The sequence below is a fragment of the Zonotrichia leucophrys genome, chromosome 11, assembly GCF_028769735.1.
Source record: "Zonotrichia leucophrys gambelii isolate GWCS_2022_RI chromosome 11, RI_Zleu_2.0, whole genome shotgun sequence".
NCBI classification, from domain to species: Eukaryota; Metazoa; Chordata; class Aves; order Passeriformes; family Passerellidae; genus Zonotrichia; species Zonotrichia leucophrys.
Window position 1 is genome coordinate 13,738,059 of NC_088181.1, and position 21,486 is coordinate 13,759,544.

The 21,486-nt window shown below is 38.2% G+C and overlaps 1 protein-coding gene across 1 annotated transcript in view; it reads left to right on the plus strand.

The window, feature by feature from the left end:
* Positions 1 to 12,180, plus strand: part of NETO2 (neuropilin and tolloid like 2) — a 30,194-nt gene extending 18,014 nt beyond the window's left edge. The window contains exons 5-9 of the mRNA XM_064723509.1: positions 185 to 229; positions 319 to 446; positions 4,110 to 4,338; positions 8,143 to 8,256; positions 11,195 to 12,180. Coding sequence (XP_064579579.1) covers positions 185 to 229; positions 319 to 446; positions 4,110 to 4,338; positions 8,143 to 8,256; positions 11,195 to 11,775 — 1,097 coding nt within the window. The 3' untranslated portion in view covers positions 11,776 to 12,180. The remainder of the gene's footprint in view (positions 1 to 184; positions 230 to 318; positions 447 to 4,109; positions 4,339 to 8,142; positions 8,257 to 11,194) is intronic.
* The last annotated feature ends 9,306 nt before the right edge of the window (positions 12,181 to 21,486 follow it).

Consider the following 21,486-nt stretch of genomic DNA (forward strand, 5'->3'; position numbering starts at 1 on the left):
TGTGGAATAATGTTCTCATCTAAAAAAACTTTGTCTTTATATGCTCCAATTGATTCAGTAAACTTTCTGGCAATTTTTTTTGTGACATAATAAAAAATGGACATAATCTGCAGATGATACTAAAGCTTGAAGTGATTCTCAAGCAGTGATAGCCCTTGTGATTCATGACTTCTTTCTATTACAGATCCTGACTTCACTTACCTAGGAGGTATTTTAAATCCCATCCCAGGTATAGTATTACGGTAACAATTTCTTTATACATGAAATTTTAAATTAATGTCATATTGCATTTGACAGCAAGGTCTATCTTCTCCCTAGACTGCCAGTTTGAGCTCTCAGGAGCTGATGGAATAGTACGTTCCAGTCAAGTAGAACAAGAAGGAAAAACAAAACCAGGACAAGCAGTTGACTGTATCTGGACAATTAAAGCCACTCCAAATGCTAAGGTGGGTTTTGTTCATGTAATTCAGTATATAATGGGTTTCTGTGGCAGCAGCAACAGGTAATGGTCACTAACTGTGATTTACATAATGTTGTACTTGACTGAAGTGAGTCATGTAGCAGTGGCTTAGGAAATCCAGAGAGAGAATTGTTTCTGAAATTAAATTTATATAAGTCCATAGTGTTGGCTTCCTATTATTTGAAGCTTCAAATACCAAATAACTGTGAGAACAGCTTAAGCTACAATTTTCAGGGGCATTTGACTTGGATCCTGGTTTTATTGGAAGACTGCAGGCAAAAATGCTGGCTGACATCTTCAGTAATTTCCAATAAATCTCACTGCCAAAACTGAATGTTTTGCCTCCAGTGGTTCTGTTGGAGAATTTGGTTCTGTTCGAAGTCAACAGAACATGTGCCTGCTTCTCCCATCTAATTCACAATCCTGCACCTTGAACCCCACTTTCATCAGCAGTCTGAGGTGAATGGAAAGGCTTTACCTTGTTAGGCAGACAGCACGATAAAATCCTGTTCACAACCCCAAAATACAATAGCTAAAGCCTGAATCATACTAGTTTCAGAATAATATTTGTTAAATATGTTGCACAGAAGAGCACATACTTTACTCCATAGAGCATACACATCTTCAATTTTGCTTCTGCTTACAGATACATAAAAATGAAAAAATATTTTGAAGCAATAGCTGCCAAGATAACAAACCTTCCCTCTGCCTTCTTACACACTCCTAACACTTAACTAACCAGCCCTGTTGACCACCTTGCAAGTGCATTCTAAAACAGGAACAAAAAAGATGATAAGAAGAGGACAAGACATGAAAGAAATTAAAAGTCCATTAATATATTTGAGCCTTTGAGGAAGTGAGTCAATTCCCAAGAGCCCTATACTAGGCTAAGTAATAGACACAGTTCTTCCAGAAACAATAACAAACCTATTTTCTCTCTACATTGCCATTGAGTGCACCAGGTCTTGTGCTTAAGTATTTTAATAAATTATTGAACGTTGCCAGAAGGCAGAGTTATAGTTGGGTGAGTCCTGAAATTAGATCATCATCCTAAATTATTGATTTAAAACATTACAGAAAAATAATTCTTAGTATTCTGACAGTGGTTTCTCAAGCTTCAATTCAGGCAGAATTATGTTGATAAAATCCATTAGATCTGATACAGTGCAGTCTCTTGAGAAAAATAAGCATAGACATTTTTAAATTCCTCAATTTGATTTTGTAATAAAAATAAAGTTTTAAAACTGACACAAGTGTTGCAATGAAAGTACTTTTTAAATGTGTATAGCAGACACTTAATAAATTACATCCAGATTTCATAAAATTACCAGAATAATCAATATAATGTAAGGGTGAGGGCCTTTTATACTTGCCCAGCTCATTAATCCAAAGGAGCATGTGAAGAGGTGAGCACTTCTAATGGGATTATTCCTTTGTTATCATACAAATAATAGCTCTACTAAAAGTGTGCTAAATTATTTTTAGTTTCCATTGTAATTTTGTAGGAGATATATGAAGTCAATCATTAAAGGAAAATACCATCTCTCAGCCCAAATACTAGCAATTACAGCTCCCATCCATGTTTTTGAGAGAAGTCATCAATGGAAAACAGGTTCTCCATGTAGCTGAGAATTTCCAGCAGTAAGTCTTAACAAAAACAGCAGGGAAACAAAAAGAAAACGGAAGAAAATAAAACATACATATGCTGAAAATCACAAAACAGTGAGGTGAAGCATGAGCTAATATATGGCACTGGCTGCACCTTCAGACAGAATGTGCAAGGGAAGGCAGTGCTGGCCAACCTGCCTCTGGAAGCACTGGAAAGGAAAAGCCATAGGGCACCAGTGTCACCTGTCCTTCTCTTTTCCCATGTTTTCAATAAAGCCTGAGAGGTGTAGGAATGGGGAGGGGAATATCTTGTTTTGTCTCCCAGAGGTGTTTGGTAGTGAGCTATGGCAAAGGGACAGCAAACTGGGTTCTAGAGCCCAGGAGTGGGATTCATCTGCACCCCACCTGAGCAGGGGTCCCAGAGCCCTTGGGCAGATGCACGGCTTGGTCCCAGCCCTTGGGCAGATGCTCCCAGCCCCGTGTGCAGGGCTCTGTCCTTGGGCAGATGCTCCCAGCCCCGTGTGCAGGGCTCTGTCCTTGGGCAGATGCTCCCAGCCCCGTGTGCAGGGCTCTGTCCTTGGGCAGATGCTCCCAGCCGCGTGTGCAGGGCTCTGTCTCTGTCCTTGGGGAGATGCTCCCAGCCCCGTGTGCAGGGCTCTGTCCTTGGGCAGATGCTCCCAGCCCCGTGTGCAGGGCTCTGTCCTTGGGCAGATGCTCCCAGCCCCGTGTGCAGGGCTCTGTCTCTGTCCTTGGGCAGATGCTCCCAGCCCCGTGTGCAGGGCTCTGTGACAGCCCTTTGGTAGATTCACACAGCCCCGATGTGCAGGGGCTCTGCCTCTGCAGCAGCCCCAGTGCTGCGGGACACGGGGTCGGCAGCGGTGCTCGGGCAGCCCTGGTGCGGTGCTCAGGCAGACACAGTGCTCACACAGCCCCGGTGTGGTGCTCACACAGCCCCAGTGCAGCGGGACACGCAGGAGAGCTCACGGTCAGAGGAGCAGCACCTCAGCCTCCACCTGGGCACATCGCTTCCCTGGCAGCACAATTTTACACTTTACAAACAAGGCCATGTTAAAGTGTAAAATTGCCTTTGCAGCGTGCTTAAGTGACTTGGTTTCATATCTTAAAATTTTCGGCAGAATTTTGAGAATTCCAATACAGCCATTGAAGAATTTCAAAAGCCTTTTGATGTGTTAATGTAATTTTGACTGAATTACAATCTTGCACAAGTTTCCTGCTCCAGCAAAATAAATTATTTACTTACTCTTTAAATACCATCCCAATCTTCTAATTTCTTTGCTGCATGCGTTCTAACACATATGCTGCCTTCTCTTGGATTAGATTTCTGCTTTTAGAAGTATTAAGATTAGCTTAAATTCATTAATTCTTCCTACACAGCCAGCTTACTTCTCTCTCATTTCCATTTTTATTCAAATTACTCCTGACTTCATGGTTTGTGTCTTCCATAACACAGCTATGGTTCAGTAATTAGCTTTCATTCTGAAGCAATAAATTTTAATTTCCTTATTTTACTTCAGAGCTTTTCTGACTAGACTCCTTCCCCTATATTTTAACATTGTTTTTATGAATTAGAAAGAAAGGAAAGAGAACAGTCAAAATACTTTAAAAATTATTTCAGTACATTTATGCATTCCTTATATCTCTTTCTAGAGAAACAGACTTCACATTTAGCATAAATTCTTGGGGGTTTCTTCACCAAGTGTGTCGCTTTTTAGTGTTTTTCCAAAGGGAGCAGAAATAAAGTAAATTTTTAGTATTTTTCCAAAGGGAGCAGAAATAAAGTAAATTTTTAAATGAAGATTGTTTTGGGGAACAGGGAGAAGTGAAATGGATACCCAAGACAAATGTCAGGTAATGCTTCACACGGACATCTAATGAGAAAATCTAAGTTTAAAAGTGTTGTGAAGTGGGAGTTACATTTATGTGTAAGGGAAGAAAACATCTTACTCAAGATTTGCTAAGAAAGACAACTCTCCTCTCTGTATTTCATCTCCAAAAAACATTGATTCCTCTTTCCTCCCAGATCTACATGCGGTTTCTGGACTATCAGATGGAGCACTCCAACGAGTGCAAAAGGAACTTCGTGGCTGTGTATGACGGGAGCAGCTCCATTGAGAACCTGAAGGCCAAGTTCTGCAGCACGGTGGCCAACGATGTGACGCTGCAGACGGGCACGGGCGTGGTGCGCATGTGGGCCGATGAGGGCAGCAGGCTGAGCCGCTTCAGAATGCTCTTCACCTCCTTTGTGGATCGTGAGTACACTGAAAGGGCCCATTCTCCTGCTCAAGTCTCTTAGTAAGCAGCAGGAAAACATGAAAAAGGTTGTTTCTGTTTCCTTCACATACTGGCAGGTAAATTAGATAATTGCTTTATTACATTTCTAACATGGTTCCTGAAGAAAAGCTTTCCTGCATCCTTAAAAGGTTTATTTTCCATTTGAATTCAGCAATACTGCCCTAGGCTATATCCTTCTCACAAAGACGCATCCTTCCTTACAAATGAGCACAGACTTATTTCAAAAAGACAGCAGTGGGACTGAAGCTTGCTCTCCCACCAGCACCCAGTTCCCTGCCAGACACCACAATGGGCTCTTCTTAAGGCTACTCTGGGTGTTCAGAAGAACAGAAAACTGATCCTGTAAAGTCTTGCTCTCCTTCCTAAACACAGCTCTGTCTTCAGTTGTGGGTCTGGACCCACAGCCCCTCCAGCCAAGCTGCTCCCTTATCCTCAGCTGCATTTGGCTCTGATGGACCCCACATGTGCTCGCTTAGCAAAGCCCTGTGGTGTTGCCCAGTGATAGACAAGTGGTTAAATTCAAGTTTACTCAAGAAGCCTGTAATTAAAGCTGAGTTGTAAATGCCATCTGGATTTTTGTTTGGATTCAGCCTGGGTTAGTTTTTATTCTCATTGTAAATTAAGATGTTTCTTGAAGGCAGGCTTTTTGTGAGATTTTTTTTTCTTCCAGAGGTGTTATACCTGAATGGAATTTTGTTGCCTCACATATTTACAGAAGACAACACTGTCCACACTGCAGAACCATTGCAGTGCTGTTTATATGGCACTAAAGCAGACTGGTTCAGAACTGCAGAACACATCTGAGATATATGGGGAGAGCTGAATGAAATATTCCCATTTCAAGAAGTCAGACCTATGCTGGTGCTAAAGGTTTTCAAAAAGTTCTGCTTGAAGAATAAACAGTACAGATTTGCTAACCAAAAAAAAAAAACTTTTCTGACAGAACATGTCTGTAGCCAGTCCTGAGTGACATCCTGGTCACTAACTTGCACAAAAGTTCAGGTTACAGGTAACAGGTAGACTTTATGTTATGTTCCATAAAACAGTGAATTTTAACCTAGGAGAAAAGCTACTTTTTATAAAACAACCTTTCTAAAGTAACGATATGTATAAGAGAAATAGACTCTGGCTTACTTTGAGTACATGGTAGTAAGGAACAGTTGCATGCTCTAGAATATTGCTTAGCCTACAAGAAACATTTAATAAGCTTTAGATATTCAGAATTTAAATAAATGTCAGTTTTAAGTACAGCTTGCAAAAATTGATAACTGCCTTTCCACTAGCTTTTATTTCAATACAATCATTAACATTGGTGATAGTGCAAGTTATTTTAGCTTTCAATGTAGGAAATGCTATGAATTTGCCAGGGAAATTGTCTATGTTATAATTATTGGAGTGGCTTTTTTGTTGTTGTTGAGCTTGGATTTTTTGGGCGGGGGTTGTGGGGGGGTTTTAATGCAAGAGGTTGAAATATGAAATACTTCTAAAGGCAGATAACTTTCCAAATTTATAAGTTTAAAGCAACTCAAAAGTCATTGGCAGAAGAACATCTGCAAAGGTATGTGGTTATTGTTATTTACCTGAGATACTGCCTTTCTTGGGTAGGGCCATTGAAAAGTATGTGGCTGTAAAGTGTTTCAAGTATTCTTATATAATCTAGTCATAAGCAATGAATCTAACTGAAAAAAGTGAATCTGAGCTTACCTTATTTTCAGATTGTTAAGCTATCTTTCTCTTCTGCCTTGCTAATGATTTGTAATTACATGAAGCCAACCATAAAAACAATCAATATTTCTGGAAAGATTTCCATAAATGAACTAATAGTGCATGACAGTCACCTAACACACACCTAGCACTGTTTGCAGGTTTGAATAAGTAATTCAGCTAACAGCAATGTGAAAAATCAATGTATTTGATTCCTGGCTTGATTCAATAGATGAGTAATGCTGGATACAAAGAGCACTGTGAGCATTGCACCATTTTTGGGCAGCTGTTGTAAGAGACCAGCTATGTCCTTGAAGTCCTAGGCTGGAATTGATCAACCATTGTGACTTTTAGACTTCAAACTCCCCAAATAACAAACAAAAGGAAAATGAGTCCATTTGTCCCATCTTCATGAACTGTGAACAAAAGCCATGCCCACAAAAATTTAAAGGGACTACACAAACATGTAAAATAGAGCCTGTGCTGGCAGATGGAGAAGCAACAGCAGAATTCATCAACCAAATACAGAACTGTAGGAAAAATTCAGCTGTTCAGGGAAATGAGAAGGAGGATATGTTTAATATGTTTACATTATGGCATAACTGACAGAACAGGCCTGATCTCAACCTTCCAAAGGAGTGACCCTGTTTTAAAGCAGTGTTCTTCAGGCTAGAGCTGCTCTCCAAACAATCACACTCTCAACTCACTTGAGCAAGGAGGTGATGAGATGGTTACTGCTACATTTTGAAGCACTGAGATTACATAGATAAACTGTTCCAAAATACCCTCTAAGTACGTTCTGTATTCATACTGGCACTACAATTAAAGCAAGTTTTTGTATGGAACTTCTCGCCAGATTGCCAGGGTTAAGCAGTAACAGCAAATACAAATGCTTAAAACCAATGAGTGTAAGTTACCCAGCTTCAGTGGAGTAAGCCATGGAAAGTCAGTACATATTTAATTTAGGAATGCAAAATCAAAATTATAACTTTTAATGTTCTTTTTTTCTTAGGCATAGCTCCTCTTTTTGTCATTGAGATTCTGAAGCCTAACAGAATGACTAAGTGAGAAATGCAGTGCTCAGGAGCAGTCATTCCCTCTGCTGTACCCTTTGGGTTTCCTGTGATGTTTCAGAGAATCCAGACTGCTCAAGAACACATTCTTTCTGTGAAACCAAATAGCAGAATGTCTACCACACATCTTTGCTGTTTAGTATAGAAGTGACTCCACTAATAACAAACATTTCCATGATAAAATACCACATTACTGAAACAAAGGGAAAACCAATTCCTTGGTTTCTTGGTGCCCTGAATTTATAAATAATTCCCTATGTATATGATACAACACCCTGGAAAGAATTGTCACTACTTTCTAATATCTTTTTTCTTATGTCAAGGAGCTGTAACAAATACTTACAAAACCATGGGTCAGCCTTCTAGTTAATTCCTTTCTTCAGATTTCTGGCTATATATAGATAGATACATAAAAAGCTAAAGTGTGCTCTCTCAATCCCTGCATTAGCTCTAATAGGAGGATGCAAGAGCTTTTGATTCACAAGCAGGAATGACTTAGATGCCTCTAGTTATTGAAATCTCTTGCAGTTACTGAAACAGTCCTCCACCAGCTGAAATCTGATTTGCCTTAAGATAGTAATGGGCTCTAAATGCAGATGCTCAGGGAGTGCTTCACAACATCCACACAGCAGATGCTCCAGAATAAATATATCATTGATAGTGAGCATGGGATTTTTAAGTATTAAGTTTTTAAAGACACATACTAAAACCTCCTTCCATCATCTGTGTTTTGTGACTGTCTCTATTTGCTCCCTACCCCTTTGGAGCAAGAATGGGTTTGTAGCATTGATAACACTGAAATTGCTGAAAGCAATTACATGGAGAGAGAAAAGCATCAGATAGTGACGTGCAAGAGAAATGATTGTGTTTGAACCAGAGAGGAAGAATGCATGTTAAAAACCCAGATACAGAAAGTTAGTAGTTTTATTGCGAGGCATCAATTACTGAAAATTCTGAATGTTTTCTTTCTCTTCTCTCCTGCAGCTCCCTGCTCAGGCAACACTTACTTCTGCCATAGCAACATGTGCATCAATAATTCTTTAGTCTGCAATGGCATCCAGAACTGTGCATACCCTTGGGATGAGAATCACTGCAGAGGTGAATATAGTGCAAACCACAGCCTTTATGAGCTAGGCTGGTCAGTTTGCCTTTCAAGAAAGTCATGAAATGTCTTTTTCCTGGAAATATGCTGAAGACAGCTATTCTACTAATCTCAGGAAGGTGTTCCAAATTTTTTATTTAAACTCAGGACACATGTAAGCATCCTGGATATTGCTCTTACTGCTTTTAACTAAATTTCTTCTTCTTCAGCACATACTCTCTATTTTAAAAGGATATCAGCTTGATAAGAACTAGAATTTAGTATTTTTGAGGCTGCATCCTATCAATTTCTAAACTGTAATAAAGCAAGGATTGTAGGGATAGGTAATACCTTTTAGAGATAAAAATAAAGAGCTGAAAAAACACAGAACTAAGTTTTCAAGCACAAAAACCCTCTCAGGGTTGAAATAGAAGTAACAGTCCTCAAAGCAAATTTTAAAACATTTGTTTAGATGTGTAAATCACAGGCTATTTCAGGATAAATTCAGCTGCTGTATATGGTGTGAGGAAGGATGGGAGGAAGGAGGAATTGTTAGGGAGCATGAAAAAAACACTTATGGAATACAGACACATGTAAATTCCTGCTTCTAGAACATGGCTTGGGAGTATTATTTCAATCATTACAACTACAGTAAAGACTTGTTTCAATATCAGGCTTTGTAGGAAAAATTCTCATAATTTGAAGAAATTGTTATTCTGTTAAAGCACAGACATTCTCCTGTGCTTCATGAATAACTCAATTGTCAGTTAGAACAAAACCAGTCTAAGGTCAACCATTTCTCTTGCTAAAGAAAACAATAGAACAAAATCACAAGAGTTGTTTGCTTAGGGTTTTTTGACAAATAGAATGGCAACAATAGGTCTGAACACAAAACTCCAGAAGATTTAAGTATGTATTCCATTTCAAATAAAACTGACCCTGCAGAAAAGGTCAAAACCTCCTCTATAGAAAGTCTTGAAAGAAAATTTCTTTTCAATGAAAAAATTCTGCTTGCATTTTTTAAGCATATAAACATTACAAAACCCCTACTTGTTAATTGCATTTTGGGTAAACAAAGAAATTCACACCACTAGTAGATATTCTAATGTAATATTGTGGAAGTTTTCCAGTCAACAAAACTGGTCCATAACTCCCAAGTTTGCAATGTAAAACTAAGCTTCCTCTAAACAATCCTTACCTTTGATAATACTCAATATTCCCTCTTAAGTTTAATTTCTAGATCTCTTTCCCATCTTTACCATTTTCTAGACTCTCCCCTAGAATTCACACTTCACTAATGTACTGCAGTATTAAAAAAAATTAATTCCATAAGAACTGTGTCTTTCCCAATATTTGTAAATTGCTGTATCTGATGTTGAATAACCCATCATGTTTTATGTTGAATGCAATCTAAATTCTGCTGTAATACTTGCACAGCAGAAATGAAGAGACAGCTGAAGACTTAGAGCCACATTGCCAGCTAAGGGAGACTGATGCAACCAAATAAGCAATTCTTAGCCTTAGAAAGAGCTGCTCACAATTGTGCTCAGTTCCTGCAGGCACCCAGAGTTCCCATTTAGTCCATATCAATAGCTGCATAAATCTGAGCATATTGTGACCTACTTATGCCTAAGCCCTGTAACACAAAAATTGATAGAGAAGTCAGTTGTGTGCAATTTATTTTAAGAGACTGGCGAAGACATCGCCTTTTGCAAAACAACTTTTTGATTAAAATATCTGCCAAGAATTAAGAAACCTAGATGCAGACAAGAGAACTGCCATAGCAGTGAAATTCATGCCTCCCACCATGGATGGCATCACTGTGATCTAAGGCAGGACAAGGGGAGAGCTCTTCCTTCACTTCAGAGGTAAAAAGTAGCTCAAAGGAGCCCAAGCTCTGAAGCAGAAATGAAATTTCTTATTAACCAACTCCTTGGGAGTCTCTGCTCAGCATAAGGATTGTTTCAAATAACACATGATGGTGTATAACTCTCCCCATGCACTGTGTGTGGTATTTAGGTACATAACACACTTATTCAGATGCCAGGAGCCAGATATCTGAAAACATTATGCAAGATATAGGCTACGACATTTTCTTCTTCATAGTCTTAAATTCTTCTCTGCCACTAGCCAGTGTTGCAGTGTAGAAATCTCTCAGTCCCCCAGGACAAAACATTAATGGAACAGAAGTTCAACTGGAAAACTTTAATCTTCAAATAAAAATTTTAAATATGGAAAACCATCTTGTTCTGATGCTGCCATCTTGTGTGTTTTCACATGAAGTACTAGCCAAAATTGCCAGATGATTTGGGTTGGTTGGTGTATCCCCCTACCTTTTTGTTTTTCAAGTAACTTCATCATTGGACTCCTAGAACTGGAATAAGAGCTTTGCTAAAGCTCCCTGTGATGAATTAGGTGTAACTGACTCACACAATAGACGCAGCCATTACATTTCCAAGAGATGTTACAACAGTACAGTCATTCTTATCTCTGATAATATTTCACTTTTAAAGAAGAATGAGACAGTTTTAAATCTAGGTTTTCTTCTACTGACATCACTGAGAATGTTACCAGCAGGAGCCAACCATGGTAAGAAAAACATCATCTGTAGCTGGATTAAAGCTATTTAAGGTTAATTTAAGCCTATTTAGCTCATGGATTTAGGAATATAGACATCAGTAAAGGTTCAGGATGGAAGGCTCATCCCAGCTGAGTCAGCAGGCACTGGTTCACAGAGTTGCACCTGCCACTGAATTATCCTGAATTATCATATGGTAGCCACTAATGACAGGGAATTAGACAAATCCCATTGACATACAGCTCTAGTCTCCAGTCCCATTAAGTAATTTTATCACTTGCATGGCAATCTCAATACAGTCTTGCTTTGTTTAAATACCTTATCAAAAGTGCAGAAACTAATAAATGTCTTGTCATAATCACTTTCTTCCTTTGCAGAAAAGAAAAGAACTGGATTGTTTGAACAAATCACCAAAACCCATGGGACAATCATTGGCATCACAACAGGGATAGTTTTAGTTCTTCTCATCATTTCAATTCTAGTGCAAGTAAAGCAGCCTCGAAAAAAGGTTATGGCTTGCAAGACTGCCTTCAATAAAACTGGTTTCCAGGAAGTTTTTGATCCTCCTCACTATGAACTGTTCTCACTAAGGGACAAAGAAATTTCTGCAGATTTGGCAGATTTATCAGAGGAACTTGAAAACTATCAGAAGCTGCGCCGCCCTTCAACAGCTTCCAGATGCATCCACGACCACCACTGTGGCTCCCAGGCCTCCAGCATGAAGCAGAGCAGGAGCAACCTGAGCTCCATGGAGCTGCCCTTCCGCAACGACTTCGCACAGCCCCAGCCCATGAAAACCTTCAACAGCACATTCAAGAAAAGCACTTACACCTTCAAGCAAGCTCACGACTGCCCCGAGCAGGTGATAGAAGACAGGGTGATGGAGGAGATTCCATGTGAAATTTATGTCAGAGGAAGGGAAGATACAGCACAAGGTTCATTATCTATTGACTTTTAACTTCCTGCTGAAGGCGGTGTCGGTGTATATACAAAGTGCTCATGTACAATGACAGTGTATATATTAAAGGTGTACCATACGCGGCGTGTGAGATGCACACACTTTTAGCTTACTATACTTCATTCCAAAACACAAAACCAGTCTTCATAATTAATTCTTGCTGGAAAAGTGGTGGATTTCCTCCCATCTTCCCAAGCTACCTATCTAGTGGAGGAGTAAGATGGAGACTTTGCATGGAAATTATCAGATAGGATGGTGGAAGAAAAAACCCTACAACTACTAATCATTGAACACTGAAAGCAATGACTACTGTTCTCTTCTTCATACCATTTACTCTTCTTTAGATGTCTGCTTTTCAAGACAATTTTAATACCTCACTTGCATAAATAAAAGTAGTTAAGTGCACTATGTGTATGTCAACATAGGTGTCTTATTGTATTTGTCAAATTGAAAGTAGAGTTAGTGTTAAGTGCCAGTTCAGACTCATGAATTATGTTACAGCCATCTGTTTCACTTGCCTTTAATTATCATTTCCACACTCTAGGCTTTGTGAGAAATAAGTGAAAAGGGTCACTGCCTTTTAACAATATAAAGTTATAATCATTTTAGTACATGTGGAAATATCTTTGCAGCTTTCAGTTAAAACACAAGTGAGTAGTCATTTTATTCTAGATGCAGGCTTTTACAACAGTTTTCTTTCAAGAAGGTTTAGGATTTTAAAATATTCTGCCATATATTATAGCTCCATATGGCACATTGATTTCACAGCTCTGTACTTAGGAAACAATTTTGTTCCTGAGTTTTCCAAGTATTTACATAAATAGATTGTACTGTACATTTGTCTCTTAAAATAGCTTTTTACTCCTTGTTGCAGCCAATCTTCCCTACTGAAATCAGCAATGATACTTTTAGCTCATGTCCTACTTGCCTGAAGAGAACTGCTCTGAGGTCTGTGTGATTACTGGGTGTATGAAGGAACTGAAAAAAAAGAAATCACAAAGCAACTCTAATTAACCCCTATGGAATCCTTCTTGTGCCCCTTGTTTCCATTTGCAAAATTGCACATTTCATACCTTTTTAAATGGTGGTTTGGACCTAATTTAAAAATTTTTACAATATAGAAGAAAATTTTTAAAATATATTCTCATTGTGGTTTTTAAGCTTTTTATATAGTTTGATACTGTACAGCCTCTTTCTTAAATCCCAATCTAGCACTGGACAGCAGGCTTCTTTCAGGGTCCCTCTTAGCAGTTCTGACTGACCTGCAGTTGTTGCTGCACACATCACAATTTGCCAAGAATACTTGTCCTGACTTCCACATTAGCCTACACTTTCTTCCCTGGGCAGTTTGAGCTTATTTGGGTATTGTGTTTACAGGAAACCTTTGACTAAAGCTGATCCCCCAGCTAGCACTGGGCACAGCCTTTATTTACAGAGGGATGTCAAACCAGAGTGTTTGTTGTGATGACTGTAGTACAAAAAAAGCCCCAAAAAAGTCTTAACCTATGACTCTTGCAACTGAAAATAAATTCTTTGAAATAAAGATGAACAACAGCTGTAATCACAGATTTTCACTAGAATGATAAAGATTTTTTAAATGCTTAAAATGTACAACACTTAAGGGGAAAAAGAAAGGGGAATTGACTTTCTTCAGCAATCCCCAACTTCAAAATTAACCCTGTGTCTCCTGTTTAAAAAGAACTTAATCAGCTCTTATCTTAGACCCACAAGGCTGGATGTACCCTAATGCCAGTTTTTGTGCTGGTCCCAGAATGTATTTCAATTTGAATGAATGAAAATGGACTTTATTTTTAGATGCACTACATGCAGAAAATAAATGTAAAAAAATCTAGTTAATTGTTACTTGAAAATTTTTGAATATTCAATGAAAACATTTGGCAGATTTTATTTACTTCTCATTGATCTTAGGATGAAATATCTCACCATGACCTATAGGACACACCATGCTATTTGTGACAGTTTGTTAGTTCCAGATTCTTTCAATAGGTAATATGTAGTTTTACACGGGTCATTCTAATCCAAATAACTTGTAAATGCTAGGTTTGCATGCCTGAGTTTTCTTTTTTAGGTGTATTTATCCATGTGCTAAAAATAACATGATCCCTACTCTTTCCCAAGCTATGTTGCCTTTGAGCAGTAAAGCTGCACTAATAAAACAAACAGGAAGCCTGCAGAGCCCAAGTGTGTGGAGAAAAGGGAAATTGAAGAAGTTCCCAAATGGTTTGAGTAATATTTCAGTCTCTGTGGTAGCCTTGTGATTACATGGTCAGAACACAGCTGCCTTTTGGCTGCCCCAGAGCAGAGCAGAGCTCCCACAGCCAGTCCTGGCTTTTGAGCATAACTGGTTCCAAAATCCCACGGGGTGTTTGAAAACCAATCTGCCTACACAGCCCATGGCAGGCTGGGCTTCAGTCACTGAGCTGTGCTTTAAGAAATGAGTCAGAACTACTAGAGCCATACTTGCACTTGCACTAAAATCAACTTCCCTTCACTGCAGAGAAAAGCTAACTGGGTGGGCTGCTGTGTACCACAGTACAGAGAGCTGACACATCTAGAAAATGAATCTAGCACTGGTTTGGCAGTCTCAGTCCTGTTGAAGCTGATGGTGTGGTCTTAAAGCTTTTTTGGGCAATAGTGAAAAATGTCACATTTCATACTACTGCAGTATCTGAACACCATTGTGTCCATCTTAAATCCATACATTTCTAGGAGCACTCTGATTTTGCACTCCATTGTACCCATATCTGCAATGCCCTCTGCTAGCACTGAATGCTCCTTAGCAATGGCACACTCACTAGGAACACACACTGAGCAGGACAGGACCAACAGCATTGACCACTTTTTGGGATTTCTAACTCATTTTTACCTTTTATCATAGTAGGTTAGATTATCTGAACAAACTAACATGAAGAATGAATTCTGGTGAAAGTTGTACAAGTAAACCTACAACCAACATGAAAATAAAAGTGACTGTGATTCACAACTCCTGCAGTTCTCTGAGGAGACATCTGCATTTACAGAGGTGATGGCAGTGGCACAGGAAACTCAGGTTTATTGCTGTTCCTGACTCCTCAGTGATCACAGAAATACCAATGTGTACTTAAAATGCACAGGATTCTCTTGTCTGCTAGAGACAAGATGACCTCACAGTGTCTACAAATTCCTATGGCACGTTGCAATAATGACTGTCTATTTTTAATATACCAATACTAAGAAGGGTTATGAAAAGAACTGTCATTGATTTACAAGAAAAGGTGCTTGTCACAGTGTGAACACTTCACGGAATCTTTTTGTCATTAAAATATGCTTTGCTTTGTTTTTCACTTGGTACAAAGGATTCTGTGCATTAGCAGCAAACCTGTTGAATGAGGGGAATAGGTTTGTCTTATTTGTAAAACAAATTTGTCCCTAAATAAGTTCTTACATCATTGATCACAACATTTAATTTTCCAAACTAAGTGCAATCCTTTATCTGAAAGAATATCAACAGCACAAGTAGTAAATTAAAAGGTTAAAAAAATTTAAAATATTTAGCACATATACCTAGGAAGATGAGTAAATTACTGTGGAGCAACTGAATTCATGTGGATGTACCAAGCCACAGGTACAGTCTGAGCTTCCTGGATGCTCAGGCTCTGTGTATCTGTTCACAGCAAAACTCAGTGAGCCCATTTACTTTTCCATGTCCTTATTTCAAAGTTGACATGTAAGCGCTATGATTGCTCAGGTCTGTAGACTCTTTATCAAAACAAGATTCCTAATCCATGCCAGCCTGAAAGATAAGCTGATTTTGCACTGAGATCACGCTGCTAGAACTGAATATTAATTATAATAGGAGAAAGGATTTTAAAATCAAAAACCTGGATGAGTTGATTCATGCTTTGAAAATTAGTATTTACAGCACCCATCTCAATCTAACAATATAAAAGCTGCTATTTTTGCAACTGCAAAAATCATTCCTGTGATATCTAATAAGCATCTCTGTACAGCATCAGTCCCCCTTGTAAATGCTTAAATCACATGTCAATATGCTGTAATATTCTGTGACAGGTTTATTTTCATATTCAAATTCCTTTGCTACACTCCATTTTACACAATCAGCTTAACAAAAACTCTTTTCCATCTGTTTCATAAGTCAACAACAGTAATTTCTGAATGGTCAACTTGTTCCCTCTTATCTCACTATTGAAGATAATCTACCATATACCAGATAAATCAGATTAGTTTTTGTAAGTCTGTTCTTCAGAGCCAGGCTCAGGGAGAAACAAACTTGATGTCTTTGTACCTCTTTCCACTAACATGTCATAATTTATAGTAATAGCTTGTATATGGAAAAACCCCAAAAACCCTTCATGCCAAATTCTGTTCAAGAACTAAGTATTGTGATAAACCAAATAATAGGCACCTGAGACCTACATACTCAAAAATTGAAAATAATTTCCTGGTTTGGAATCTGTATCAGTCCTTCTGAAAAATGGAATTATGTCAGTGCTCTTAAAAGATGCACATCACATCACTTTCCCCAGATAAATACTTCTCACTCCAAACACAGATTTCCTAGACATCTTTTACGTGCTAAAACTTATTTCAGTATTTTATTAATTCATATATAGAAATACATGCGTATTACAACTTATAATTAGCCTTGAAGTTTATAATCACCTACATAAAGTTACTTCTGTGTTCCTTGCAAATGTTATTTAGGAGCAAGGATTACCCTGCATTTATCACTGAACCACAGCATTTGAGAGATGAAACATTGTGTTCATTTCTGAGACTGTACTGCAGCTTATTTTCCACCAGAGAAGTGAGAAACTACAAAGGAAATTCAAAGCTCACAGGATTATCTGCTTAACCTCAAATGAATATGGCTAAACTGGAACAAAGTACAGCAGTGTTCTAATACTCAAGGTTTAGTGTTTCAGGGGGGAGTAATATCAGCATTAAATGGGGCTGTGGTTTTTGTGAGCAGATCCTGTTTGCCCCAGGTTTGCTCATAACACATCTGTAATAAGTGCTACCTTCACTGTGAATAACACAGGGACCCAGGGCTTCAGCTATTTGCAGAGACAGGACAGGAGGTGACAGGTAAAGAATTCATTGTTTAAAATACAAAAGGAGAAACAAACAAATATTAATCACTGGACATTTCTGATACAATTACCCCCCAATGCAGTTGAATTACCCTCAAGATAGTAGAGTCCATCATTCTACCTAACTAATATTTTAGGCTCCCTCGCTTCAGTAAGCACCTTCAAATACTCCTAATAATTTGGAAAAATTATTAGTAAAGTAATTATAAATTATATAAAAAATTATAAGTAAACTCAGCTGTTAGGACTGAGTTTACTGGCTAGCACTCTCAGCTACTACTGATTATTATAGGAAAAGATGTTTCAGTGGTTAATGGAGGTGAAAAAAGCAGGAAAATACTCTTGAAAGCAATTATGAGATAAAAAATTCCTGGGAAGACAAGTCAATAAATCCCAAGTCTCTTAACCATTGTAATCAATCTTCTGTTTGTAAAGAACAAACAGCCAAGGTACATAAGGAATACCACTCATTACTGGCTCCTCACTGTATTTTTTATAACCCAACAGAGCAATTGAAGGCCTGAGGCCAAGTCAAATAATTTTAATTTTTCTGTAGTAATGAAAAACAAAGAGATCTAGTAGCATGAAGATGTTTGCTTTTCACTTACCAGAGGCAAAGGATTCTGCACAGGCCATTTAATCTTCTGCCATCATTAAATGTTATCTTTAACAGTGAAGGAAATTCTGGAATATAAAAAACAGCACAAAATATCTATGTATCATTCAAGTGTATAGTAAACAACCCAAAAGCAACAGACACTTAAAATAACCTCATATATTAGGTAACTTTTAGAGCTCTGTGTGACCCCTAAGGTTATCACATTCTCCCAGACATTTCTACATTCTGTCTGTTTTAATACATTTGAACACAAACTCTCAAATCTGTGCAAGAGAAGTAGGAATAAAAGAAAACTAAAGAGAAGTAGGAATAAAAGAAAACTAAGTTCTCTGCCTTTAAGATCCAGACTTATTAAAGCTTCACTGTACTACACTTTCCTCACAGAGCAGAAGCAAGGACAGACATTAGCATAAGGAAAAGAAATCCTTTACTTGAACTATCAGAATCCAAACATGGCTCATGAATTGTTAGAACATACAGTTTGGTGGGCCTGGTTGTTTTTTAATTGTAGTTCCAACTTTCTTTCAGTTATCAACATTATAAGATAAAATGCTCTCTAAAGCATGTGTGGAGTTTTGCCCACAGAGCCATAAGAAGTAAATTTAAATATTGCATGACCATGTTTAAAATTAAGAAGTACCTGGTGTAAATGCCAACTTATAAAAGCACAAAAAGATGCACTACATACATTCAGAGAATAGATTCCATTACAAGTTGCCAGATGTGTAACATGAGGATTTAATGACATTTTACCACCACCTGTAACATTACTGCAGCTGAAAAATACTAATGCTGAACAAGAAGAATAGAAAGCATAAACCCACTTCTTTTCCAGAAAACAAGAAAAGGCTCCCAACTGTTCTTTAGGAACTACACCAAACAAGGAGCTCAAGGTAAGAAGTAGCCCTCAAGGCTTAGGGAAACATCAGCAAGAAGTAGAAAAAAAAAAAAGTTATTTCTACATTAATTTTCCTATTCCTACATAGCTTGTGCATCATTTAAAACCAAAGAAAAATATGCAGAGAGATCATACAAGGACCACACTTACTGAGGGAAACAGATGCGATCGAATTTAGTTTTATGTGAATCAGAACTGGAGGTCATGGCTTATCCTTGCCATAGAACTGCACAGAAATTAATCTTGCCAAAAACCCCAAAAGATAAGAAACAGTCACTTCAGACTGAGTATAATGGGATATTATTTCTGTACAACTGCAAGAAACTGCAGCTTGTTTGGTTGCCTTGTTAAATTACAAAGAACAGCTGACACCAAGTGAAGGAAGTGGCAGAAAGCCAAGCCTGTCCCAAAGCAGAACCTCTTGTCTGCTGGGTATTTGAAGATGTAATAACCTGGCTCCTGCTTGCCTAACCATGGGGCTGCCTTCCCCTCTTTCATCATGGAAGCACTTCCAGGACTGATGGGAGAATATTTGAACTGAATGACAATCCTACCTGTGGGCCCCAGGCCAGTCTTAACAGAAATACCCAATATGACATATCCAGGGGGAAAAAAATACAGCTTTGATTCTCTTTCAGACAGGAGTCAAATTATAGGGTCTAATATAAAATCCACCAGATTCAGTGTAAAAGCATCAAAAACCCCCACACACTCTGCTAAGGTGCAGGATCTGGATGCACTATGAATAATAGACATTAGCTTCACTGACTGTTCTGGAATACTTTTCTACACAAAAGTACACTCAAGCTGAAAGATTTCAAGACAGAGCCAAACATCTAGAGTGCTGTTTTGAAGGGTAATTCATTATGGTAGTGATCCTATTGATTAATAGCAAACCCCTCTTATTAAGGTTAGATGTGCCTATTGATTTTTTTCTTTTTAAGGAAGACTTTGTATGAATATTAATGGCTAATGCTTAGAGTTGAAAAACTGAAGGACGATTTAGCAAATTAAATGAAGCCGAGTTCTCTGTTCCCAGCAGCCAAGCTACCTAAGCAAAATGCCACATCTGATCTAATGCTTATTTTTACTATTTTTAAAAGGATTTTGGATGAAAATCTTTGTTGCAACCTCTTGTAGAAAGTGAAAAGTTAGGTAGGAAAGTATAAACAAAGAAAGGTTAGGTTACAAAAGTATCAGAACAGATACTACACAACCACAGCCTACAAAGGGCTGAGAAATTGAATTGTGGAAGTAACCCAAGGCATAACTCATGTGTCTCTCTAATGCCAATAGAAAGCTGCAAATTGAAAATAGGTTTACTTTTCTAGAGCTCAGAAACACTACAGCATCACTGAAACACCCAATCTTCTAGTGCACAATTTGTTTCATTTATTACCAGTGAAGTTTATCCCCCATCTTTGGGTCTAATTTTCCTGACACCCCTGAATGCTTTACACTGTAGCATTTGGCTGCAGAGCTGCATCTCTCATGATCCTGATGGGGCATAAAGTAGATAAAGCACCAAGTTCCTCATTTCTAGTGCAAAAAACCTCTTAAGCACCAACAAATCTGATTATTCAAGAATATTGTCCTCTTTAGCCTGCTCCAGCAGCAAACATTTCAAAAAATAGCTAAACCTATTTTCTCATCAGATGGGGCCATGTGCCTGGTAATGTCTGCACACAGCACATCTAAATAAATGTATCTTCATTAGTTTCATGTCAGTGTTAGCTCAAATAATACCAAAAGTACCCTCAGATTGAATGTGCTGCCAAAGCCAGCCAGCTCTGCCTTTTCCTACAGCATTATCATCCATTAAAGCTGTTGATTATGAAATTATTTTCTATCCCTGTCCTTCACACTATCTGACCAAGCCCAGACTACTGCTCTCTGCTGTCTGCATGCAGATAATAATTCATATTCCAACTCAAATAAACATAAGTAAGTACAATGTCGTGTTCCTGTAGCCATAATTTAAAATACTGATCCATTAATATCTGCCACAAATAGGGGAGACAATCTAAACAGTTATCCAGCAACCCTATAAGAATGCACACATGTTTCAAATATGTATATTTTCATCTTGGACAACCTAAATTTAAAAAAGTATGTTTAAGGGAGAGGAAGAAGGATCTTGTGAAAAATACAGCAGAAGAGTTAGATATTTCCTGTTTCATTAGCAGCTTACTATCAGCATAAAGATGAATAATGCATGACTATCTAGAAATTAGACGTGCAAACAACTGAAGAGAGAGGTAAGCTTGAATAACCATCACATCAATCTGCAGGGAAACAAATTAGGGTACATTACTGTCACAGCTTTTCCTTGACATGGCTTCAGATTTTAATCCAGTTACGTGGAAAGCCTTGGGAACATCAAAGAAATAACTTTTCCCTCCTCTCCTGAACACAAACAAGTGAAAAGGCTTTTAATAAATCCTTTTAGCTGGAGACATAGCTCATACAGAGGGAAAGAGAACATAAAAAATATATTTCTCTAAATTCTGATTCACTCTGCAAGAAGGAAGGATGCCTCTGTTACACCCCTACCAAAAGAGAAGCTTTCAGAAAAGTCTTTCACTAGACAGCAGTTTGGTGAATTGCTACATTAATGCACCTTTCAGGCTTTGAGGTCAAGGGGCCAAAGCAGAAATGGCTCAAGGAAAAAGGCATGCTGTGCCCTCTTTACAACTACATTAATTATTTTTCCCATCTCCATGGAAAGGTTATTTACTGCATCCAGACTTCTCATTTTCCTAGCAAGACTGAATGGGGAGACAAGATAAATACTTGTTATTGCATTTACAGAACTTGTGCAGCTCACTTATTTCATTAGATTTGTCATGGCAATCAGTGGTCAAAGTAAGAGCAAAACTCCTTTTACATCCTGATAAGCATCCAACAAAGGCTTCTGCTCCTCCCAAAGGCCACCCAAAGCACCCTGAGGGCAAAATAAATAAGCAAAGAACAGACAGGAAAAACTTACTTGCAATGATGAGATATTCTGGTAATAACTAAGTCACAGCATTGCCATGGAAGAAAAATCTCAGGGGTCAAGTACCTAATTCCTGTGCCCA